Below are 27,044 nucleotides of genomic sequence, written 5' to 3' on the forward strand. Positions count from 1 at the left end.
GAGACAAACATGTTGCTGAATCCGAACGAAAATCAGAGTGTTCCCATCGGATCTGCTGGGAGTCAGGAGCGGTGTCATTAATAGGATTTGTTCAACTGGTCATTCACTGGGACAGTTGCTGGGTTACAAATAACGGAGGAACGCCACATGCCCCACCGCGTCCAGTCACGCTAATGGGAAGCACCACATCATGCTCGCAGGGCTTAAAACTTCATGAACGACTAAGAAACTAAGACTCGACATGAATCACTGAAGTTACGAATCATCTTCCAGCGTGTGAGCTGCTTGAGTTTTTTTTTTTTTCCTAAAACAAGTGATGAAAGCTGACACTCACCGCTGCTCTCCACTGCTTGTCTAATCCCTGAAAGGTCCCACGAATACAGCTCTAAAAAGCTCTGGATGCAGAGAAGCGGGTTCCAGCCGCGCTGAGCCTACCCTGGTGCCCAATTTGGAGTCTGTCTCTCAGTGACTCCATTTGTGGGGACTGTGTCCCCTCCCGCCGTCCCCGTCCTCCCCCATCGCTTCCTAGCCGTGGAAAGGAAGCCAATATAGTATGTCCATTAAAATGCTGTCTGTGTCCTGCGGGTCACGTCTGTAGGTGTCGTGTGCTCATCCTCAATTAGGAGAGTTTACATGTTCATAAACAGAATGCTCTGGTGAAAACTTCAACTAGGTTTAAAACAGGAGACAATTCTCTACTTTTTCGTCTACAAGACAGGGTAACTAGTAATCAATCAGCTGGGGCGCCTTCAGGAAGTTTAGTCTTGAAGTGGCACACAAAAACCATAACAATGCAGTTTTCCGAGGAGTATCCCATTTATTTAGAAAAACACACGATCAGAACCAATCTGGCATATTTTGAAAAATGTAATTCCTCCCTAAAGCACTCTTGGTTGCTGAAACTGCCTTCAAGAGTTTGTGATAACTGGTAATGACTCCTGGTGGAGAAATATTTTCTGGCTCTTCTTTGCAGAATTATTCCTTTTCAGACACATTGGATTTTTTTTTTTTTTTTAGAATGGATGGCATATTTAAGGTATATTTTAGGCCACTCCAAAACCTTTATTTAAATTTTCTGAGGCAGACAGAGGTAGACTTGCTGGTGTTCTTTGGATAATTGTCTTGCTAAACAAAATCCAAGGATGCTTGAGCTTAAGCTTACTAACTGATAGCTGGACATTCTTCTTCAGGGTTGTTGGAGCAGAATTAATGGCTCCAACAATCACAGCATGTTGTCCAGGTCCTGAAGCAGCAAAGCAACACGGACCACCACGCTACCAGAACCATTTTTGAATGTAGATTTTATATTCTTTTTCCAAAATGCTTTAAGTGTTACGGCAGATGTAACGGGACACACCTTCCAAAAAAACGTCCACTCTGATCTCGTCTGTCCTCATATTTTCCTTAAAGTCTTTGACTCTTTAAGAGGCTTTTTTTGGCAAATGTGAGACAGCTTCGTGCTCTTTTTGTTCTGCGGACATCCTTGTACAATCCAACATGATAATGATCCAAAACACGAGGCTAAGTCAACCTGTACTTAGCTACACTGAAGTTTCTAGAGTGGCCACTCCTGACCCCAGTATAATTGAACCATGGTAAAATATCAGCAATTCTTTCAGGGAATGTAAACTTATGACCACAACTGTATACAGATATATACCATGTAAAGTTCTAAAGATCAACATCATCAAACATTGCTTGGGAATCATCGGAGTCAAACGCTGGCTCAGGCGCAAAAGCTGAACCTCTCACATCTGAAACAAAAGTCATTTGGTAAAGTCTGTCGCAAGTTTTCATATACCGTAATATTTATTAATGTAAGCTGATAAGGTGGATTCTGGGGCGTCTTGCGATGCCATCGACCGAAATACACACAATGTAGAATAAGCTTTGTACAAAAACTTTGTATTCTGTAAAATCCTAAAATGGAAATGCATGTTTCATTACCCAGCTGTTTTAATTGACACTTTACATTCATTTGTTGAACAATAATATGCCACTGGATAGAATCTTAAGCAGACACAATGTAGTTTTTAATGTCTCCCGAAATAATAAACAGAAAGAAGAGAGGCCTTATGAACAAATTAAATGTAAATGTTTTGAAGATTTCCATTTTAATCTGTAAAATCATTCAAATAGCTGTTTCATTGCTAGAAGCTTTCGGTTGTACACATGTCCCAACGTCTCTGCTCTGTGTTTTCTCTTTAGACTGTCAGGAACCAACTTTTTATTTGCTTAGAAAAATCTACAAAACCATGTGTTTTAGGGTCTGCTCAAAGGCATAAGAAAAATAACTGTATATATTCATGGTGACAGTAAAATCAACCCTTTTTCTCTCTCTTGCTCTTAGGCACACACACATAAACATGCAACCCTATGATCTCAAGGCAGCGCGAGCTTTGTCCAGGATTTCCTTCCTCGTTTTTGGATAATTGGGATGAGTAGCGAGAACCTGTGGACAGAAATGCAGCTGCGTCAAAGCATAAAATCACATCCAAGACATTAAACTGTGATCATTTGTTTTCAGATGCCTCACCTTGTGACACACATCTATGGCATCAACATGCCTCTTTGCTTTCAAGTAGTTAAAAGCAAGCTTGTATCCTAAATGAAGAGCAGACATTAGATGTTAGAAATGTAACTCTCCGTCTCGACGCTCTTATGAACAGAACTGGACATCTGATTTTGCTTGACATACCAATAGCTGGGTTTTTCTGATTTCCATATTTCCAGGCCATTTCATAGTTGAGAGCTGCATCGCGAAACGCCTGGTCTTTTTCCATTATGTAGCCCTGATACTCATAGGCTTTGCAGCATGACTGAGAAAAGGTACAGACACTAATTTTTAGATTAAAGCTGGTATCAGCCAAAAAAAGTTTCCATCAAATTGTGTGAAAAAGGCTGCATTAAGTCTTATTTAAAATTAACGACATGTTAAGCCCACCTTGTTATGATTGAGGCATCTTTTTAGAAGGTCCCCAGCCATGTCGTACTTTCCCGAGTGGATGTATATATCAGCCAGGAGCAGCCAGCTCTTCTCAAACTCATCGGCGTCAGCAATGTTCCAGTTCATCTTGGCTATGCGTTTCAGCTGGTTCCGGGCTCGAGGAGTTTGTTTCAGCATCATGTATGCTGTTGCCATGGCCAACAAAGCTGGAACGTGGTCTTTCTGAATTCCACAATAGAATACAGGAGAGACAGGATGAATCCCACGAAACCACACCACCACTTTACAGAGATCAACTATGAGCTTGTTAATAATTAGACACTGAAAAATTAAGACTGATATAATGTTTAACCAAGTTGCACTCAATAATAATAAGACACTGCAATAAAATGCATAGCTCCTGGTGTGGGTATATTTACACAAAAAGGAATAATGTCTTGCACCATCTGGAGTTTACTTACCTCATTATTTGCAATCTCTGTGAAAACACCGAGGGCTTTCTCTATATTGGCCTTCTGTTTAGTAGACAGCAAGCAGTAGTTCTCCAGGATGCGGAGCTGTACGTGTCCGCCCGGCGTCTGAGGCTTTATCTCCTTGAGAAACTTCTCTGCTGTTCTCACAGCAAGCTGCTCAGACTCTTGCTTTTCTGTGGAGTTGCTGAGGAGACCAAGTGGAATCATGTTAGAAACCGAGGCAGGCATTCTGCACCAAAGCCACTATAAGGATCCTGAAACATTGGGGACTTAGCTCAAACTAGACGTCTTTACATTTCCATGTAATAATGACATAATTTTAGAATAATTTTATGTTTAAATGATATCGACATGTTGTACCAGTTGTTCTGCACGAGGCTTCTTGCTTTCAGTAAAAAATTCCCAGTGAAGAAGGTTCCTTTTTGCCAAGAGCTTCTTCTTCTATGTGTGCTACATTGCTTGTGGCAAACTGCAAACGTGACTTCTTAAGGCCATCTTTCAACAATGGCTTTCTTCTTATGGTGTTTTAGGGGTATCAGAGTAAGATGGCCTGACTATCTTGTTTCCATTGTATTGCAATAAAAACTTGTGGTTCCAACTGAACAGAATGTGAAAAAGTTTATGGGATATGAATGCTTTTACAACTCACTGCAGAATCACTTCAATCAAAAAAAATACAGACTTTTAAACAGAACAACTTCTAATTTAATCATAAAAACACAATATTTATCACTTTTAGAAGTTCAGACTTCATTACACATTTCAACACAATTTTGCCTCATGTTTTACCTTATGATGTCTGCCCTATTAGTTCAACCTCTGGGTTCAGATTTGCACCTTGAGTAGTTCAGGTTTTGCAAAAGTTTAAAACCACCCTTACAGTCGTTATACAATTTTTTTGTCAAGAAGTCTTGCTCTGGTGCTACTTCACCAGGCGGGCTGGGACTATGCCGTCCCTCCCTTGGTCCTAAATTGGTCGGGGGGTTTGGATCCCTGCATCTCCCTGTGCTTCTTTGGTTTGGGGACCGCTCCTCCTAAGCTTTGCTGTAGACCTACATCTGTGTCGGGGGAATGTTCATTCTGTGGGGGATGTCTGGTTCCCAGAATGACCAAAGGTCATACAAACACAGGTTATTTTTCACTGATGTGGTCTGTCTTCTTTGATGCCAAATGGAGACTTGATTCAATAAAGTCAGTCATACAATTAGGATACAATCTCTAGATATTCTTTTTGTATAGTAAAGCAGCCTTGGAAAATGTAGGGTTGCCTACATGCAACAACGGTAAGCCACAAAATCCTATTACCAACGTAGCTGGCTGTTCACAAAGTGCTATATCCAAGTATATCAATAGAAAGTTGAGTGGAAGGAAAAACTGTCAGAAAAGCCTGCATTTGTAAGAATTAAATGCATATCCAGTACAGTACATAGCCATATTTTTCAATAAGATGACACTTTTGTATTGAAAATCCTTTTAGGATTTTCATTAACTGTAAGCCAGAAACATCTAAAATGACCTGAAATAAAATCTTGAAATATAATTTCATTTTTTTTAATTAGATTACTAAAATAAATTAACGTTGACTTGTATTCTAATTTAAAGAGATACACCCCTATGTTCACTATTACTCAGCTTGTGTGAAACTCACCCAATTTCACCATCTAAATTCTCAAACACTTCTCCTCCGATTGTGTCGTTGTCTGGGTTGAGTAAGATTTCAATCATGTTATAAACAGCATTCTGGCCCCAGTCATTATCTTTCCGAGCCTTATTGAAGTGTCGCAGAGCCTCATTAGGTTCTCCTGTGTACCTGGGAAAAAGGCATACAGTTTAGACCGGAAGCTTGAAAGAACAAGATAGCCTAAAATTGACCAAACGTACCAAAGATAAAGCCCCTTGCAGTAGTTGAAGCCCGGTTCCAATTTAATTTTGGAACACTGTTTTTCAGCCTTGTCAAGGAAACTGGGGATTTTGTCTAACTTGCCGGCTCTCCTCAACAAGTCAATGAGATGTGATAGAGTTGGGTAGTTGTCTGGAGAAAAACACTTTGCTCTCAAGTTTGGAAAATAAACACTAAGTAATTATATTCACCAGTAAAAATAAATTACCTGGTTTGCGTGTCAGAAGTTGGTCAAAATTGCTAAGCGCCCAGTCATAATCCTGTTTTCTAAAATTAATGTCTGCCATCATCTAAGAAGAAACATGTATGAGAAATAATTTCTTTGCTTTAGTTAAAAAAAACAAAACTTCTGACATGTGTGGTGGCAATGGGACAACACAAACCAGAGTCGCATCTTCGTTGAAATTGTCATTCTTCAAAATCTCACTGCATTGCTCCTGGCATGCATCGACCTCATCCAGGGTGAGGTACAACCGTGCCAACTCCAGCATGACCTGAGAACAGGGAGCACATTCATCTGAATAGAATATTTTGTCACAAGATTCTGCGTGCAGCAACGCAGAGAAGATGAATCGGACATTTAGCCTAAAGAAAAGCTTCAGCAATTGAGATCACAGATCATTTGAGAAACACATAACAAGATAAAAAAAAAAAAGCCAATGGTTGCTAAGCACAGCCCACAGCTGCACTAAGTTCACAGAACGGTTTCGATTGAGCTGCACTGACCTTGCGATCAGTCTCACAATACACAAGAGCTTCTTTGTAGAATTTGACCGCTCTCTCATAGCCCCTCTGACTTGTATAGTGCTTGGCGATCTCAGCACAGATGTCCGCTGCAAGTTGCTTCTGTGCTGGGACAGCATCGGGCTGCTCCAACTGCACACGCTTCAGCACCTTGGCCTGCACATCTCGGGCCTATGAAGAGCAAGTTTCACAACATCAATAAGGACAATTTTAGAAGACCATAAAGAAATGTGAAAATGTCTGTTTTGAAACTGACTTTATTGGAAAGATTTGGATTGATATGAAATGAATTTAGACTGAACTGGATTCTATGTAACTCAACCTAAATCAGACTTGTTTTTCTTATAATATACCTTGAGGTGACATTTGTTGTGAATATGTGCTATATAAATAAATTGAATTGAATGGAATTAAATCATTAAATTGGTAATGAGATATTTTCAAGCAACATACTTTATATGAATGGAATCACTCACTTTCTGTAGTGAAATTAAAGCTTCTTCATTTTTTTCTTCTTTACTTTGGACCTTTGCAAGCAGCACTAGAAAACGACAGTTATCTGAGAGTGCAGGCAGCTCATTCACTGGAAAAAAAAACAAAAAAACAAAAACAAAACAAGAGTCAGGAACACAGCATCACAATATGCAACAATTAAATCTACAAGCAGCAATGTAGGGGTCCAAACAGTTCTGTGGGGTGTAAGCAACAAAAACATGTTTGTGCGCCACAAGAAATAAGGTGCATTTGGAGCACCTCCCAGTGGCCAAGTGCATGAAGTTGACTTTGATAAATTGAGGAATAAAACGGTTTGGAGAGCCTGTTTAGCAGCTTTCCAACCAAATGTTAGAAAGTCATAATGAAAACACAGTTTGACATCAACTTTGATGAGGCATGGTTAAACTGTGATGTTTACAAATATCTTTGTATAATGTGTTTTACATGTCTGGGCAGTGCCCCGAATATTAGGATATCTGAAGCACCTGGCTCATGAGTCAAAGCGTCATGCAGAACTCTCTCACAGCGCTCATACTGCTTCATCTTCATCAGAAGCTCAGCCAAGTCGTAGCGTAAGAAGTTCTGTTGCTCAGTCTTTAGCGCTGCTTCATAATAAGTAATTGCCTGTGATGATGAGAACAGCTATGCATCAGCAAACCTTTATCTGTGTGTAAAACATGTAGGTGTATGACACATATCCTACCTTGAGGTAGTTATGAGTCTTGACCAACGCTTTCCCAATTTTGCTAGCTAAAGCACCATCTTTGGGGTTTTTCTTCAGGGCTTGCTCATAAACCTCAATGGCCTTCTCTGGCTAAAGATAAACACAAATGACTGTAAGTAGTGTCACAGTTTATTGCTGGTTTTAGACTTTTGTAAATATTATAAATAGCTGGGAACAAGTAGTAAACATGTAATGGGCTGCTAAATGCTTTAAAGAACAATCTGTTAGGACGTTTGGATAAAATTACAGTTATTAATGGTGGAAAGAATGGAAAGATCTACTTAGGCCCTAGCTTTATCTTGTGTCACATCCAAAACATGTGTCAACATTAAGAGGCCCAGGATGTCACCCATAAACCCACGAATGTAATACATTCTGTTCCCTGACTTGTCTGAAACCAGCTTCTCAAGAGTCTGTTGCTTAGCTGCAGCCCCCTGAACTTTACAGTGAGGACATTTTTTGTTATGTTAAACATCCTTTGGAAATGTAAAAACCCAAAGGGTTTGGATTACTGATGTTTTTTTAACTGTGTTCCAGGGTTATTTACGTCATCAAGGTGGATTCCCCGTACTCCTTTTGCACACCAGCTGAAATAAGATATAGTTTAAGGATTCAAAAAGCCACAATTAAAAACATAATCAGAGGAAATATGAGGATTTGTTACATGGCCAGTAAGCCAATAGATACAGCAAAGCAATAACAGGACTCCTGGAATGGATTTAATACCGGTTTCATATTTTTTTGCACAAATGACAGGCTTCCTTATTTTTTGAGAAAGACTGACATTTGTGCAAGTTAATAAAAAATCCAGAGCCACTGTCAGTGGAGTTTTAAATGAATAACAACCTAATAAACTTATTTTTGATCAAAATTACACATATAAAGCAAAACTAAATCCCCTTTCAGTTTGACGTTCTGTTAAAATTATCGACATGTCTTCTTTGTGCCTCGCTGTCAACAGAAATATCCTCACACAGAATGTGGAGGGGTTGATGTTGACCCACCATTAATATGTCCCTTATCCACAACAAATCCACATCAACTATGTAAGGAGTAATAGGGGACTGAGGAATAACTATGAGGGAGTGTTATGAATTAAAGCCAAGACAGCTGCAGCTGCAGGGGCACATACAGAGGAAACCAGTGTCATCCTGATCTAGGAAGTAAATTAATGAGCAAAATCTTAAGCAAACAAAAACATGTTGAGGGTGTTACGCAACAAATATGCTCGTATTTAAAACCCTGACTCCATCTGAGCAGCTGGCATGAGATTCACAACACAGAGCTCAGTCCTTGGATTCCATCATTTCTGCTAAAGGCTTTGAAAGCACACTGTGATCTCAGTGGATCGACTTGCATCAGAGTACCATGATTTGAGAAAAACATGCAAGATGCCATAATGTTGCTGAATGTTACCATAACGATATGAGATGCAATAAATAAGCAAATAACTAAACGGTGTTGATGTCGTTCTGCTTTGAGTTCATAGTGAACACAGACATAATAAGACACCCATCACACTACCTTCTAAAACATCTTATTCTGGAATAAACAAATAGATAAGCTTTGAAAAGTAAAGTAAAACGATATCGCAATATCGCAAGCCCTTGCACAATATTGATCCATTATGCTGGGTTCGTGGTTGCGTGTTTATCGCGGTACTTTGATCTGAAAGGGGCTTAAGATTGACAAAATGCATACAAAACAAAAACATTAGATACAAAAAAAATATGTAAGATGAAAATTAAACCTGTGTTTTACAAACCTCCTGGATGTTCATGTAGGCATCACCGAGTAGGAGATATGTGTGGGGACCAGGAAGCTTCTCCACCATTTCTCTAATAATAACATCACACATGATGCTTGTGTTATTGTTACAGTTCTCTGTATTGTGTGTAAGTTGCTTATACATTAGTAAGTCAGTCAGTCAGTCATTTTCTACCGCTTATTCCATAGTGGGTCACGGGGGAGCTGGTGCCTATCTCCAGCAGTCTATGGGCGAGAGGCAGGGTACACCCCGGACAGGTCACCAGTCCATCGCAGGGCAACACACAAACAACCATGCACACACTCATTCATACACCTAAGGGCAATTTAGAGTGACCAATTAACCTAACAGGCATGTCCTTTGGACTGTGGGAGGAAGCCAGAGTACCCGGTGAGAACCCACGCATGCACGGGGAGAACATGCAAACTCCATGCAGAAAGACCCCCGGTCGGGAATTGAACCCAGGACCTTCTTGCTGCAAGGCAACAGTGCTACCAACTGCGCCACCGTGCAGCCACATTAGTAAGTCCAAGCATCATAGGATGATGTTTCTTTTTGACTACATTAGTAAGTCCAAGCAGTCAAAAAGAAACATCATCCTATCTGTTCTGCTACATGAATAGCTCACACTTATTGAATTTACCTTCAGGTTTTAATCAGAGGCTAAAGTTGACAAACTGTGGGAACTATGTGGCTTTATTCTTTTAATAATTCAGATTTCACTCTTCCTTTCTGATAATTTGATATTACTTAGCATTCCAGACAAGCTGTTATTCTTTTTGTTTGAATCAAAATGAAACTCTCACCTGTAGCAGCTGGCATAAAGTCGTTTTTCTCTCCTGTGTTTCAAATAAATATCTGCCATTTTCTCTTTGGCTGAGATGTAATAGGGCTGCTCAGGTGTAATGTTTCTCAGCATACTCAGAGCCAGCTCTGTGTCACCACGCAGCAGGGCCAGGTCTGCGTTAGCAATAGTGACCCGCAACTCCTCGGGAGTTCCAGAGAACTCGTTGATGGCATCCTGCATCACCTTTGCTGCTTCATGCTGCAATATGAAATACGTTCATCCACTAATAACTCTTTCTTTAAAGGCCAGAAATAGTGAGAATCCCAAAAAAATGTGTCATGTGGAAAAAACTCTTCCTCTTACCTGTTCTCCATTGAGCCAGAGGGCCTCGGCTAGCTCCAAGAAGAGAGACACACAGTCAGCAGAGCTCAGCTCGATCTTCTTGTGCTTCGACTTGGATGAGGATCCAGCTCTACGGACACCTGGAATACTCATGGCCATCTGCAATGTCTGAATAGCCTCCCCAAGCTCACCTGTTTTCTTCTTAGCCTGAGCTTTGATAAGGTGATACAAAGGATGATCTCGAATCTAAAACACACAGGTCATGAACCCTTTAGAAAACTAATATGTAATACAACCCTCTGTGGTCATTTTAATTATACCTTGTTGATAGGGATGGGTACCTTTCACATTTGAACCGATACGGTACTGATATCAGTTATCTGGGAATCGATACCAGTACTCAACGGTACCAGTTTTCGGTACATTTGTGTGTGTTTATGTGGTAATAAATGTTATTTCCTTTAATAATAAAATCTTAAACATTTTCAATTTAACATATTCATTTCTCAATATCTCAACTTTAATGAATATATCAAAACAACATCCAGCTGTTTGTATTGTAACATCTCAGTTGTTTCAAACATTTTTTCAACATGAAAACCCTGGGTGCCGAATGCAGGAGTTTGCTCTTCAGCCTTGAATCGGTACTCGGTAGTACCGAGGGAATTTGGACGGTACCCATAAAAGTACCGCATTCGGTACCCATCACTACCTGTTGAGTCATTTTATTTAAAGAAACTATTTTCTTATACTTTTACCTCAAAATTATGGCTGAGGCAGAGTTCAAGCGACTGATTGCAAAGCATCATGTTACCCTGAAGCAGATGGATCTGGGCCAGTAGTAGATGAGCATCTGCATGAGAGGGGCACTGGTCCAGGCAGTGATTTAGACTGCTCTGAGCAGCATCTATGTCACCTGAACAAACACAGAAACAATGCAGTTCAAAACATGGCAGACACAGAAATATATCAATAATTAACATACAGGTGGATCTAAATACATTTCTTATTTTGTTAAAAGTTTAATTTATCTGATTCAAAAGTAAAACTCACATTAAATAGATTCATTAAATACATTTATTTGTGAATTATGATTTATAGTTAATGAAAACCCAGATGTTCACATAGTGTTACGTCCGAGCACAATATTGGAAAGTAGAGTTGAAGGAAAACGTGCAGTAGGAAAAGGTGCACAAACAAACCGGGTACATCACACATGTACCCGGTTTGGCACATTTCTTGCCATTAACACACATTGGATGGGTCACAGTTAAGTATGCAGAGAACAGAAACTTATCACCAGACTCCAGCGATGAGTAATTTATTTAGGATCAATGTGTGTGTTTAACCCTTTGCCGGGGGGGATGTCCCATACTAATTTTTCTGCATGATATTCTATATTGACCAGGCTGAATGCCACTCCACACCTCCTTTAAAAGCTCACATGCAAGTGAGACACAACCGGTCTGATTTGCAATTGTGAGGAGGCTTAGAGAGTGGCTTGTCTATGCGGATTTACGAGGGAACTGTTTTGTGAAAGAGGCTAGCGCACCTGTGCATTGTATTTGTATTACTCACCTGACTGGTATCTGACTTTGGCAAGCAGGAAGACTGCATGAAGGAGACCTGGCACAATTTTGACCACAGTATCCAACAACGTTGCACAGTGGTGCAGCTGAGGAGCGGGAGGCTGGCCAGCAGCAGGAGGCTAAAACAACAATGTTTTTCCTATTAGTAACAAATATCCTGAGACAGTGTGTGTGAAGTGATAGGATACAATGGTTTAGCTAAAGAGGTCTATTGATTTAAAAACACAAAACAGAACTTCTTTAATAATCTAAGAACCAACAAAAACCACATCAATAGTAATACAACTAATTGTGCCTTTGAAGGACAAAGAGCAAGATACTCTTTGACAATTTCCAATAGGAAGTCCGGGTTCATCTTCTCCAGATACTCGACCCCCAGAGGCAGACCCTGCAGTGAGGAGAAGTGTGTGTCCACTGCATCGTTCAGAAGGTTGGTCACCTCTGCCTGGGGCTGGTGTTTTTTTCCAGCCAGCATAGCCTGTAGGTACAACAGTTCCTGACACAATAAAAAAGAAAAACAAAGCAGTGGAAATAAACAAATAAGTAACCATTTTGTTAAAAAAAAAAAAAAAAGGCAGAAAATATGAGTGTAAATTTCCATTTAGGATAATTAAAGGGACCTATAATTACAACATTAGAAGAAATGTTTACTTAGCGTAATAACTCATATTTGTTAACAAATTATAAGTGTTTTTTTTTTATCCTTTACAAAAACACAACAAAACATTACCCCTGACTTTCCAATGGACTGTTGAACCTCTGTGAGAAAATCCAGCTGTTGTTCTGCATCGTCAAGTTGTCCCTCAATTACCTGGCAGCGAGCTATACCTGAATAATAAAAAATAACAACCAAAAAATAATCTAAAAAAATATGTCTGAAGAACATTATTAAATGGCTTAATTTGGATCCAAAGTGTCATGGTAATAAAAAAGAAAAAAGAAACACTACCAGTCAAAGCTGAAACACTAGTTTTCTCCTTGTTAGTGATGGCGATCTTGTACCACTTCATGGCCTCTTTGATTCTAAGTTGAAGCACCATCTGGTAGCCCAACTCTGTGGCTAAATCTGGGTCCCCTGATGCCATAGAATAAGCCCTCTCCACCATTCGGGATGTCTGCTCAATCACTTTCTCATTGCGTCCACACTGTGAGGCAACAACGTCGCAACACAAATGTAAAGAAATTATTATTTTGTAGAAAATAAATAGAATGCAACAATAGTATAGGATAATCCCATGTAAAAATCAGAAAAGATTCCAAGTTTAGGTCAGAAAACAAACAACTACCGGTACATAAATACATACAAACTGTTATTGGGTCATTGTAAATCCTAAAACTCTACTTCAAATACTTTGTAATTATAAAAGTTAAATTCTCTATGCTAAACGTAATAATTTCAGAAATTTTCTACGTCTCTGGAATCACTAATTATTCTCTCACAGTGGGTTAATATATAATGGACATACAAGGAGTATTTTCAAAAACAAAAATACTATGCTACTTTGTGCTACAGTATAAATCTAGTTCTATTTACACTTAAAGACCTTTAAGACCTCCAAGTGTAGACCTTGCATAAAAATATTGGCTTGAAAATGTAATTTCACTTTAAGTTTAAAGAAATATGCCTTACTTCTATCCTTTTGGTCATTTTGGAGAGTGGTGCTTTACAAGGTTGCATTACAGTCCAAAAACATTCGTTCATTCATTCATTATTAGAAATGTTTAACACCATAATTGGATTTTTTGTGTTTATGTCAACATTACCCAAAACAGAACTTTATGACTGAACAAACTGCATTGGACTGGATTAGAAAGCGAATATAATTTTTATATTATTCATTTCTATTCATTTGCTTTATACAAAATGGTCACCAGCTACTTCACAGATTATCAAACTGATTTTTATGGAGTAGTAAATTCTAATCCCGTTCTTTAAAAAACCAGAACTGTTAAAGCCTAACTAGAATCACATAAAAAATAAATATCAAATTTGGAAATTAAAACTGAAATGATCCAATCAAAATCTACGGACTACATGACTTCTTTCCCCTGTCATAAATGGCATCAACTGAGATGATTATAAAAACTTACAAGGAATGATTTATAGAAAGACCACATGCGTAGATCTGAGAATCTAGAAGAATTATTCAAAACAGGTCTTACAACACGGGTGAATGCGACAGACATTCTGTAGTAAAGCTCTGGGTTGTTTGGTTCCAGCGTGTCTAAGCTGCTGATGAGGTTTGAAAGTTGCCTTACTGCCTGTCGGGGTGGGGGTTGGGTGGATATAAAAACAAGTTCACATGAAATAATGAATATGTTGCCATGATTTTGTCCTATAACTAAATATATCATGCTAACTTCCAACCATTTATTGAAGTGAGATGAAAATGTGTTGGATTTTACCTCAGTAATATCTCCATCCCTACATAAAGCGTGCAGAGCCAGCATCCGTAGCGCCTCCAGGTTACTTTTATCTTTCTGTAAAAGCCTGAAACATGACACAGTGTGGTGTTAATAAAAGTCAATCTCCAACACTCATAAGCTAGGATTTCTTTCATTGACAGTAATAGAATATTTGATACTCCTGCTCCACTAGGTTAAGCTGCCAGACAAACACCATTAAAACTGAAAGGAACTGAGAAGGGACCCAAAGAACATAAGGATTACTGCTACCTGCTTGCTCCCCATCTCTTTCTAAAGATTAGAGTGAGGGTACCTTTTTAACAAACATAATTGTGCTGTCTGGCTTTGGCTATGATCCAAAGAGACAGACACAAAGAAAAACTGGTTGTATCCACTGGTTCGAGACATCAGTTTGCATTCTACTTGTATCGTATTGCGCTTATTTTTTCTTATTTACCCTTCTTCCTTTATGCCAAGTGCAGATTATAAGTGTCCCTTGTAATCTGACCTGTAATAATGTTATTCTACTTTTAAAACTCACTTGTATGTTTAAAAAAGTAGAATAACATTATTAGAGGAGAGATTATAAATGTTTCTGGCCTTTTTAATCTCACCTGTAATAATGTTATTCTACTTTTTTAAACCTACAGATGCAGGTTCAATCGAGTTGTACAAAATGCAAGCTGGTGTAATATTTGGAAAATACCACCAAAACATCTGATTATTTACCTGTGAGCAGCATCTATGGTTTGATCCCAGTCTTGAAGACTTAGCAGTAGTTTCATTTTCTTAATGAGAGCTGGTATGAACCCGGAGAAACTTACTATAAGTTGGTTAACCATCTCTAACGCTCCAGAATAGTTCTGGCGACATTCATAGTACTGTGCCTACATGACAAAAGAAAGATTTGTGAAAGACTAACATTAATATAACACGTTATTAGACATTCTTTGAAGATGTTAAAATGTCTCTTCACAGAGAGACAATATGTGAAACAATATGGTGGAATAATTCAAATGTTTTACACTCTGCAGAAACTGCAAGATCTGCATTCATAAAAAAAAAAAAAAAAAAAAAAACTGCTTCTTGAAACACATAAATATAAATATCCAACAATAATGATAATTATATTAATTGTTAGAGTGGAAATATCCGTACCTCAACAGCCACTACAAAGCTCACATGCTCAGAGTTGTTGTAATGCAACATTGTGAGTCACAGAACCTTTGGACCTTATTGTAAAATTTGATACATTTTAGGATTGAAACATCTGCAGCTTGGTATAATCAAAATTATTAATACCTTTCCCATCAGGGCAAAAACATCTGCTCTCTCTTTCAGGCCCTCGTCAAAGTACTTCCCAGCCTTCCTGACGTAGGTGTCTTTTCCTGATGTAACATCTATCCAGGCTTTTAGGATTATCCCCTACAAAAAAAGAGAACAGCAAAAAAATTTTTTTACACAAGATATGTTTATTCATTGTGTGCAAATACATTTAAAATAATAAAGTCTCACTTCTCTTGAGCCATTGGAGAGTTTGATCATTCTCTCTGTGTACTCTCTGGCTTTATCATTTCGGCCTAACAGCCATAGAAAGGTTCCAGCATGATACAGACTCTTCGGTGGTGCACTTTTACGATCCTCTTTGATTTTAGCATCAAGTTCTTGAATAATGTCACTGTCTGTGAATACAGAGAAACAGCACAGTACATAAGTATTCATAGCTATATAGCCAAATAACAGGAAGCACAGAAAATGCGCAGTAGAAGGTACTCTGGTCAGATTAGAGCACAAATTCCCTTTTTGTCCTAATATGTTGTAATGGAAAATTCTTTTAAAGTGCTCTGACATTCCCTTCACCTCTCACATTTGAGTCTGTGTTTTATCACCCACAGGTGATTTTCCATCTACCCCTCACCTCTGACCTCTGTGTTTTGTTATGATGTCAGGAAGGGCAGTTAGGTCTGTTCCTAGATAACCTTGTCACCTTTGAACTCAAGAAGGGTTTGGGTCATAAAGCACAGACTCTTGGAAGTTGAGATAACACAGTCATGTTCTGGTATAAATACTGTGTGTAAATGTTGATCGGGGCTCTGTTTCACTGACTAACCTCAGTGTCAGGGTCTTCAAACGCTGAATGCCTTTGAATAAAACTTATAAGACAAAGTCCGGATTTTCTCTTGTTATGAGTCAACTTCTACCCACTTTGATAAGAAAATTCCACAACAATTTTAGCGTCACGAACAGGATCTAACGTGCCAGAGGAGACCGCAGGATGGGACACGGACGCCTGGCCAGCCTGAGAGTTGTTCTCAGTCCACCTCCATTTTACGGAGGGGAGTTCTCATGCCCGCCTGCGGCGTCTGGCTGATTAGATCCGAACAATTTGTCTTCAAATATATCTGGGTGAGAAGTTGCTCTGTATGATATAATGTATATTATTATTTTTATTACACATTAACCATCATCTCCTAACTAATTAATTAGGTTCCAGAGTTGCGAGAGGGAGGACATCAGCTGAGGGCCCGGTTACCCTGCAAAAGGAATTGCAGGGAGGTTCTTATTGGTAACAATAAGATAAAGCAAAACACAGGGTTTTGCGGGTGGTTTTTAGCAATTTTCTACACCTCATAAAGGAGAAAAGCCAGTGGGCAGACGTGCCGCTGAACAGGTAAAAAAAAATGGTTCCGGAACCTTGAGGCATCAGGGGTGTCTCCTTCTTCATACTCTGATTTATAAAATAATGAAAGGAAAAAGTGGGGATGATTGTGTTAAATGTGCTTTAATTTGGAAGATAAGTTTGGTTTTTCACAGCGTGGAAGTTTGAGTGTAAATAAGTAAAATAGTTTAAAAAGTTTCAAGTAAAACAGTTGATGGAAAAATAAATAAAAAAACATAAGAAAAGATTAAAAAGCACAGAGTGCATCAATTAAGGTGTTAAAGAGTTAAAACTTTCCTGAAGGAAGTTTTGTTTGTCTTAAATATTGCGATCAGTCGGAAAAGAAGGTAAAATTGAAAAGGGACATTAGAGATGCGAAAATAAAGTTGTTTTAGAAAGGAGTATAGTTCATGTTGTGGAAGGAAGTGACAGGCAGGGGGACAACTGACTGACTGACTGATAATATGTATTTGTACAAAATCTGAACCTATACTAAACTTTTCTTCTGCCTCTCTCACACACAAATACACACATATATGGGATTTGAGTTCAACATCTGCGTTTTTGAGTCTGGATTTTAGAAACCTGCCCTTCTCCATGGCTACTCCGCCAGAGACGCTTCTCCAGCACGGCCTGAAAGAGAGAGATCTGCCTTCCTGCATGTTGAAAATCACAGTGTGACTTTCTACAAAAAAAAAAAAAAAAACAAAGCTCAGAAGAAGTCTGGACCCACTGAGATGGACAACGATCCATGCTGTTTGCAAGAGCCAGAAGAGCGATACACTGGATTTATATTGAAAGCACATCTTATGCGGGCAGAAGAGAAACCGGAGCAAAGTTTCTTCTTTCTCCCTCCTGGAGAAGTTAAAGTGGACAAAGAATGATTGAATGTCTCACCAACAGACCGGGGAAGGGCCTGGTTGTTTTTTGGACTGATAGAGGACTGTGTGCCTGACAGTCTGACTCTGGAGCGATTTAGAAACTGATGGGGGTAACGTACAAACACACATTTGCATAAATCTTTTCCTATTTTCTGCAATGAAGAACGCTTATTAACCGCTGCTCATGTTACGCTTGCTTGACGTTGACAGATATAGCGGGTTAAAATATTATTTTAGGGTTAGAAAAGTATCTTTAAAAAGGTGATAACTTAACTCATTTGATACTTTCCAGTTAATTCTTTCAGAGAAACAAGTTCTCTTTCGTCGTGGAATATTCAGGATCAATTATTATAGTTATTAAAAGTTATGAAAATGCAGAGGAAGTTACAACATCTCCAAAACTCAGCAGTAACCAAGTGTTTCTATGTTATTCTCAGGACAGATCTCATGAAGGAGCATTTTTAAAACCAAGCGCATGCGTAAAACCTGATGGGTTTCTCCTTCAGATATTATTTTCTGTTGTCAGAGTTTGTATCCCATAAATCTAATGGGTAGAGACCTCATTAAAACAGGCTTAGTTCTACTGCAGATGGTCTTCATACAGTTTCTGACACAGTATTTACAGTTTGGTGCAGTTTTTGTCCGCAAGTGTTAACTGACGCTTATGGAAAGTACAAATTCATTGTTTTTCACAGCAGCTGCTGGGAAGAGGTTATATTAGGTTTTTTCTTCCCTCTTCTGATTCATGCAGCGTGTTGATTTACACTGTACCTTATATCAGGTCCTGACAAAAAACTATGAAAGGTTTGGTTCTGCAGGTTCTTTTTTCTCCCTTTGGAGAAGGAAAGGACACCTGATCAGTTCTGTGTTGCATAGAAATATTAAAACACTTGTTGTTTTCTAAGATATCACCAGCTAAAAACTTTTAAAACTTTTCAGAGTAATTGGTTTTGTTAAACACATTTTCCTTGGTAAAACAAACCTTTAAAATGAGTATGAAAAATTGGGTTATTTAGAAAGAATCTGATTGGACAGTGGTACCACACAAAAATTAAACTAATCTCATGTTTCCTAAAAGACTCTGCATGAAAAGGCCTTCAGAACCGTGGAGTTATTTTCCACCACAGTACCAAGTTTTTTAAGCATGCTTTTTCTTTATTTTAAAACAGATCTGGTTTTTGTTTTGTTTTTGGTTTTTTAGCATAATGTTTGTCTGAAGCTTCTTATGAACTGGGTTCGAAGCAAATATGATCTGAGGTAAATTAGGAGCTGTGAACTAGTGATTTTAAATCTGATTATTGTCCAAGCAGAAACAATATATTTAGCCAATCCTTCAATCTCTGCAGAAAGTTAACACCATTGTTCAATGCAGTAGTACTCAACTTGTGGTTCCTGGACTCCTGAAGCCCGTAAGCCATAGATTTTGGGTCCATGAAATTATAAGACTTAATTAAAGGTAGGCTGATTACTTATTAAAATAGATCTAAGCCAATGATGAGTTCCAGTCATTTTGGTGACTTTGAAATGCAATAATACTCAAAATTTCTACTCTGGGGAACACAGATTGGGGTTGAAGAGTTTAGTTTTGGAACCAAGGTTAGGACTTGTATAACGGAATAAAGACAAGTAAAATCCTTTATTTTAGGAAAAGAAAAGAAATAAAGGCTCTCTTAACAGTAAGAGGATGGTCGGCTCAAACTCAAGTCTCCTTGTTTGATTTCTTAGGGTTTAAAGATTAAAGGAATACATATGAGTACAAAGGTACACAAGGTAATTTCAGATTACTAAGAGATAAAATATTGAAACATTTATCAGCATTTGGATTGTAAAAGAGGGGTTCTAGTAATAAGTTTTCCCCAACTCTCAAAATTTAAATAGCCAAATTAAAGAAAATGAAGTTTGTTCTCCTTTTGAAACACTATGTGGGAAAAAGTCCAGTTTGGAGACAAGCTTCTTATCTTAATTTCTGATTAAGTCAAACATTGCAGTTTTGTTTAGTTTGGGTATACCATAAAAATGTCAACGCTGACTTTTCTAATTTCCCCTTGGGGATCAATAAAGTATCTTTGAATTTGAATTGAATTAAATTAAAAATACTTCTTTGCATTTAACTTGAAATTCTGCAATACAGCTGCGATCAAATTAAGCCAAACAAAAAGAGAATTATAACAATAACTCTCAGGATTGTAGTTATTATTACAGAGTTACAGTACAAAGAATTAGCAAAAGGTTTCAGCATCAGTAAATTTGGATTCATTTAAGAGAAAACTGTTGCTGTGCTTCTAAATACTTTGAGATTTTCTGGACTATGTGCACTGATTTTTAAAAAAAAACAATCCTGTAGATTGTCATAACAACATTGATCAATTATAGCATTAAAAGATATGGTTGAGAAAACATATTCTGAAAAGAGATTGTTAAAAATTTCTTTGAATTCTTGAAGCTTCAAATTTGGCCATTTGTTTGTCTCTGATGTTTTGTCTTTGTTTTGTTGGTATGAATGTTTGATTATATGTTGCATGAAACAATAATCCATGTTTAGAATAATGTTTCTAAATCTCAGATTGATTAAACTTTGAGTTTTCAGGAGAGTTAAGAAGCAGCTTGTTTCTGAGGTAGGTGCATGTTAACAGTTTTGCAGTTTAAGTTACACTAATGTGGGATGGGATGAAGAAACTGTGGGTCCGCCCATAGGCTGTCAATCAAAGGTTAGTTCTGCCTGACTCCGCCCACCTACTAGATTGGTTCATGCCTTTGCTGTCATGGTAACGCTCAGCACCTCCCTTCCTGAGTTTTAACACTGTTTAAGAGACAATAGAGTCAAAATGCTTGTAGTGATTGTTGCCTTAAAAACATGTTTTTTTTGTATAATGATTAAGGATGTAGCATGACTTTTAGATTTATGTGTTTTATTATTAAAAGGTTAATGAAATAGTTTAAACTAGTTTGAAGAATTAGTTTTGCATGCAGAATCATTGGTGATTTATTAGATTGAAAGTTTCCCTGGTGCCATTAAGCTAGCTGACAGTTCAAGATATGCAAAAGTAAGGAATATATTTTTGATAAAGAATCAGAGTCATGCCTTTATACTTGGTGGGAATTATTTATTAGATTCAATTTGTAGGGTTTATTCATCCAAATTACATTGGATGTCCATTAATCTAATACTCATCTTTGTACAAGACAAATTAGGATGATATGTGACTTATTTCTAAGTGAAACATTGATGAACTGAATAACTACAGTTTGTGTTTAGTTGTTAATGGAACTGAATTGCAGTTAAAAACATCTGGATTTTCTTTATGTTGCTTTCGTTAAATTCATAGTGACACATAGTTATGTCAGAATTCGTTTCTTTGGTTCTAGGTTATGTGATCTTGGTTACTAAAACATTTTTGTACAAACTTTTTGCTGGATTGTCGCATGGGTTGGACCCTGCGCCAGAAGAGGGGAATGTCTGAATAAAGTAACATGGGGTTCCAAAAGTTTTAGCACTCATGGGAAAAAGGGTAGCTCAGACCTCCAGTGAGGACTTAGTGACAATGCGAGAGAGACGTTGTACTTTGTTTATATAAATGGTGCATAGCTCCCTAAGACCACATTATGAAAACCTCTCTGAAATTATGGTGTTGATTCTTTTGTGAAATTTTACATCTCCACAGATTAGACCATTTTTGAAATTCTTTTTGGGTATTCTGAAACTATGAAACGTTGACCTGTAATCAGACCTTCCTCAAACATCATGTCACATTTTTGATATTCAGAATATTTAGCTGATGGTCATTGCTAGTATATCAGGTGAAGTCAGAAGATCAATTCTTTTGATTTTGTTGGATGTTTTGATGAAGTTCATGTAGTTAAGCACTTAGGTTTGAGAATGGGACTTTGAATTGAAACTTAGCCAAGTGTTGTGAAGGCTCTACCTATTGTTCTCACTTATATGAGATTGAGACAAAGGACACAGGCAAATCTCAGTCCTTTTGAAGTGCTGTGTGGCAGGTCTCCTAATTTGGACATGGGGATATTGCCAAGATAATTTTCTTCCACATCTTTGTGTGAAGATAGGATGTTGTTTTACTGTCAAAACCTGTCCACTGTGTTTTCTCAAGTTTCACAGACAGTGAAGGCTGCATTACCAGAAACAGCCACTTCCACCCTCCAGTCCTTTATTCCTGGCGACTGGATTCTGGTCAGAGAATTTAGGAGAAAACACTGGAAGTCCAGGTGCTGGAATGGCCCATATCAGATCCTACTAGACAGCCAGAAAAGCTGCAGGAAAGCTGCAGGAAAGCTCCAGCTCCTCCAGTTTCATCTGGCTTCCAGGACGCAAGTCATCTTCCAACTGGATCATCCACGGCCTGAAAGGTGTGAGGACAGCGGACCACCACAAGATAAAGAACTGTAAGCTGATCACTGGCGAGTGATTGAAGAGGTGGTTGAAGAACACTGTTCTTACAAGGGCACAATAATCCCTTGGGCAGTGCAACGTTATTTCAGAATCTACTTAAGGCCATCGCATTGCCTGAAAGTTAGAAGTCATAAGGTCATTTGCCTCACTGCACACACACCACAGTGAGAGACACATAGGAAACATACAGGGAAGACCTCTACACATTTGCACATAACCTTTCTCTGGATGAACTGGTGACGCCTGCAACAGAGAGACAGTCAAATATGCGCCACGATGCTTATTCTCCTTAATTTCTTAAGCAGGTTAGAGTTCCTGTTTCTAAATATATTTCTAGAGGAGCTTCCTACGACCGCCCCCCTGTACCAGACTGGTAACAGGGCAGCTTGAAGCCACTCAGGAGAGTCGGCAGGATTTTTTGTTTTTTAAGTTGTGTTTATAATTTGTTTTCTTTAAAAAAAAGAAACTGTTTGCTTTCAGTACCAGAAGAAAGGACATTCCACTTCAAGGTCACGATGCAGTTAAATGGAAGATGGTCTGTTCTGATACTAATGATTGGTATTTCAAGTATTTTTATAACTCTTGTGTTCATTTGGGAAAAGGTGCAGCAAAGACAATGTAAGGCTAATTTGAGGAATTGTGTTAATAATTCTCATCAGCTGATTTGAAGAGAGATCCATCACTTTTCTGACTACTATGATCATACTGATAATGTCTGGTGGCAACTGATGCATCAAACCGTGCGGAAGATAAGATATGATAGTTGCTATGTTTGTTGTTTGATTCCACATGCTATTAATGATCAACCATTTTTGGTACCAGTTCCTATTGATACTACTTATACTCTAGCTACTTTCTTTCCAGATAACCGGTTGGTGGAGGTCATTTTTCCTTGGGTGAGGAATTATGCTGTACAGACAAGCAGAAATGTTAGTAAATTTTCTAGTGAGACTAATTTAACGTGTGCGTCTACAGGAACTCTTTATAGATTTCGGGGTAATAGAAATCCAATTAAAGATCCAGATATTTGTATTGCTCAGGAGGAAAGCACACCTTATTTCCTTGGATTATAAGCTTTGGGTGATGCTTTTGTAGAATTTTCTTTTAGTTTTGTGATTATCTTGTAATCAGAAGAAAGGAGTGTAATGGAAAATTCTTTTAAAGTGCTCTGACATTCCCTTCACCTCTCACATTTGAGTCTGTGTTTTATCACCCACAGGTGATTTTCCATCTACCCCTCACCTCTGACCTCTGTGTTTTGTTATGATGTCAGGAAGGGCAGTTAGGTCTGTTCCTAGATAACCTTGTCACCTTTGAACTCAAGAAGGGTTTGGGTCATAAAGCACAGACTCTTGGAAGTTGAGATAACACAGTCATGTTCTGGTATAAATACTGTGTGTAAATGTTGATCGGGGCTCTGTTTCACTGACTAACCTCAGTGTCAGGGTCTTCAAACGCTGAATGCCTTTGAATAAAACTTATAAGACAAAGTCCGGATTTTCTCTTGTTATGAGTCAACTTCTACCCACTTTGATAAGAAAATTCCACAACAATTTGAAACCAAACCAAAAACACCCCCTCAACCACGTGAAACATGGTAACGGCAGAAACATGATGTGGGAATGCTTTTTTTCAGTAGGGACATGGACAGTGGTCAGAATAGAGGGGTAGAACTAAATACAGGGCAGTCCTGGAAGAAAACCCTGTTAGGTGCAGCAAACGTATTGAGACCGGGACAGACATTCACCCTCCATCAGAACAACCCTACACATGCAACCTGAGCTACACTAGAGTAGTATATTCATGTTTTAAAATGGCCCTGTCAAAGCTCATTGCTAAATCCAATTGAGAATTTGTGGAATGACTTCAAATTGTTGTTCACATATGCTCTCCATTTGATCTGACTGAACTAACTGAGCTATTTTGGAATTAAAACTGGGCAAAACTTTCCTTTCCAGATGTGGAAAGCCAGTAGAAACATACCCCAAAGACTAAACGATGCTTCTCAACAGAACTGAATTAGGGGTGCTCAACAGATATGCATGTTGGGACCCGCAGCCATGGATTTCAACATTAAACTCCGGTGTGAACTTTTCTGGAACTTTCAAAATAAAGTGCATTAACCTTCTTCCGGCACAGCCAGAAAACGGGATAACTGCGGACTTCCTGTGACGCCGCTACCCAAATAAAAGCACAGCTGTTGCTACATCCGCCCTCTTCCACACGGCCTTCCAGAGGGGCCGGGGGGTGGGGGAAGCGTGCTGATGTCTCTTTGCTAGCAAACAGACATAAACTCTTCAACTGGATCCAAGGATGTCATACGATCATCGATCATATGCAAAGTTAAGTACGAATGAAATACTGTCTGTGTATCCAGTATTTTCATTCATGAACAGGGGTAATTAAGGTACAAGCATTGCTTGACTTTCTCTCTGAGGCCTGTAGGAGCAACCGGTGTTCGAGAGAAACCCCCTGCAAAGACGCGGTCTCCCAGTCTGGATGAAGACAGCAGAGACCGCAGCGGACAGGACGGGCCGCCCAGCTACAGCTAACCCTTTAGTTCAGAGCGAACGCACCTTCAACCGCTTGTTGACTGTGGATACCTTCTTCAAACTTCGCACTTGGACAACGTTTCCTCACCACGGTTCTTGAGGTTAAGTGTTTTGGGCGGATTAACTGTTAGGATTAAATGATCTAAACGTTTTTCATTTTATAAAGTTTTGTTTGTGTGAAACTCGGCTACCTTATTGCTAGCAGGCTATCTGCAGCACAGGTGCCCTGGTTTGTGTACTTTGTATGTTTTTAAAGTTAAGACCAACTTTACTTCAAGGGTGATTTTAAACAGAAGATTGATCATAACGCGCCGTCCGCGCTTATGCATTTTAACCCTTTTATTAACGGTATTTTAAAGGTATGTGTTGATTCTGGTGCTAAGCTATCAGCTTCTTTTGTTAGCTTAACTGCTAACCAGTAGAGAACACGTGCTTGCTACTAAAGAGTATTTAACAGAAAGGTTGTTAGTTTTCAAGCTAGTGAATAATAGTCCCTGAACATCATTTACTAAAGTTGATAACTAAGTAAACACCATTAAGCCCAATTTCTCCAGAAAGATTTGGCTCTTTTCCAAAATACTCCCTTAATAATATTTCTTCAAATATTATTTCAATAAGCAAAGGCAACTAATGAGACACAGTTGAGAAATTGTCATCCAGAGGTTGGTTTTATTCAGCAGATCATTATTTAAAGCATTTTATTAAAATAATATTTTATCTGATCTTGCATTGTGAAGGGTTGTCTAAACGTTTGCTGATTATTGCCTAAGTTGGTGCCAAGACTAACTTAACTTCCAGATTCTTCAAGATAATCCTTGGTTCTCAAACATTAACATTGCATGGTAATGTTGCATCAGTTATTCAGTCATGGTTTCAATCATCTTTAATCAACTTGTTTATATTGTACATAGTCCATTAGTCTTCGTTATTCTTTAATTCTGCTTGGTAGTTTAGTTGGATTGTTTTAGCATAGTAAAGAGTTTGTTGATTGAAATATGTTTGACTTTGAGTTGACTTATTTTTGTTAATCAATTCTTGTATTTTAAGAAATTGTGTGAATTCATTCCATGTGTGTGCAGAGTTTATGCTGTTCAATAATGTCAGAGCTCGTCTCACACCTTTCTATTTTGTCCTAATACCATTGCCTTACTGGGCTGGTATTCACAGGACAACCCTTAACAGACTGAAATATTATTTGATAACATATTAAATAATATTCTCAAATAATCACAACATGCACTACACACTTTTCAGATGTTTCTTTGAACAGAATTTTGAAAAACATGAATCATTTTTCTTAATGCGGTAATTGTTTGTTGGTCTATCATAAAATAAAAAAAACACCGTAGCTGGTGGGTGTATAGTAATAAATTGCAAAAAAGTTCAAGGGACATTAATATTTATGGAAGGTATTGTGTATATGTAATACAACAAGCGTTTCATAGACGATGCATTACAAAACTATGCTAGATCACCTGGGTTTGACTTTTTTTTCTCAGCATAGACAAGAGCCATCAATGTGCAGAGAGACAGATCTCGATCATCTTTTATTGTGTCCAGTTCTGCTGTGGCGTCTTCAATTTCACCTAAAGGAACAGAAACAAACATTTAATGAAGACTGTTGTCCATTCACATCTAATTAGTTATACTTTAAAACCATACCTTGCATAAGAGTTGCGTAAGCGTGGAAGAAAATGTAGATAGGATCATTGCTGAATTTCCTTTGAACAGCTGAGGCAGAATTTACTGCATGATTGAAGTACTTTTCATAGCAGTAGTACTTGATCAAAGCCTGGAGCATAAAGGAGCGAGGAGTTAAAACAGTTTGCGGACCACACATAAACATTAATGAAAACAACACAGAGAGCAAATGGTAAGTGATGACAGAACGAGTTACAGAAGCTAGAACTGTAAGGTTTTTGGAGGAGGGTGGGTGTCTTTACCTTACAGACCCCTCCCTTTCTTTATTGCTAAACAATATTCACAGTTAATACTTTTCCCGATTGTACCGTTTTCGTTTCTCTGTTCGCTTTTTCTATGTAGCATAGAGTGGTATAATTAGCCAGCTTTGCTTACCAGGATTGTGTCTTCTTCCTCCATCTTGGCTCTAACGCTTTAGGTGGAGATACTGACTGGGGAAGGGAAAACACAATGTTTCAATTTCATAAAATTGTTTAGAATGATACAAATATTACTGTTGAAACCGTCTTGTTTTCGCCATCTTGAGTCGTTTAGCGTTACCTGGTAACTAAGAAACGACTATTTCCAAAGGATTTTAAAAAGTCCCTCATCTTTGACTTCCAGGCTCCATGATGCTTTTCGGACGCTGTGTTCAGTCTCTTCACTTTGCATAGCTGACACATTATAAA

The 27,044-nt window shown here is 38.4% G+C and overlaps 1 protein-coding gene and 1 long non-coding RNA gene across 2 annotated transcripts; one reads left to right on the top strand and one right to left on the bottom strand.

Annotated features, from left to right (window-relative positions):
* Window positions 1-39: 39 nt before the first annotated feature.
* On the top strand, window positions 40-2,244 carry LOC124871221. The gene is made up of 2 exons (XR_007038976.1): window positions 40-276; window positions 369-2,244. It is a non-coding gene; the product is annotated as an uncharacterized LOC124871221 (long non-coding RNA).
* ttc21b (tetratricopeptide repeat domain 21B) lies at window positions 2,096-26,911 on the bottom strand. The gene is made up of 29 exons (XM_047370345.1): window positions 26,752-26,911; window positions 26,338-26,467; window positions 26,151-26,261; window positions 15,691-15,857; window positions 15,478-15,600; window positions 14,905-15,062; window positions 14,176-14,260; window positions 13,933-14,031; window positions 12,719-12,914; window positions 12,500-12,597; window positions 12,065-12,265; window positions 11,759-11,888; window positions 10,939-11,096; window positions 10,202-10,426; window positions 9,858-10,096; window positions 9,049-9,121; window positions 7,263-7,373; window positions 7,045-7,183; window positions 6,541-6,647; window positions 6,047-6,235; window positions 5,704-5,814; window positions 5,529-5,610; window positions 5,302-5,452; window positions 5,069-5,230; window positions 3,409-3,604; window positions 2,945-3,169; window positions 2,699-2,819; window positions 2,537-2,604; window positions 2,096-2,452 (listed from the first exon to the last, which is right to left on the bottom strand). The coding sequence occupies exons 1-29, from the start codon at window positions 26,773-26,775 to the stop codon at window positions 2,375-2,377; spliced, it is 3,957 nt and encodes a 1,318-aa protein (XP_047226301.1). The 5' UTR covers window positions 26,776-26,911; the 3' UTR covers window positions 2,096-2,374.
* Between the last annotated feature and the right edge of the window lie 133 nt (window positions 26,912-27,044).

This window comes from Girardinichthys multiradiatus, chromosome 7 (genome assembly GCF_021462225.1).
Source record: "Girardinichthys multiradiatus isolate DD_20200921_A chromosome 7, DD_fGirMul_XY1, whole genome shotgun sequence".
In the NCBI taxonomy this organism is placed as follows: domain Eukaryota; kingdom Metazoa; phylum Chordata; class Actinopteri; order Cyprinodontiformes; family Goodeidae; genus Girardinichthys; species Girardinichthys multiradiatus.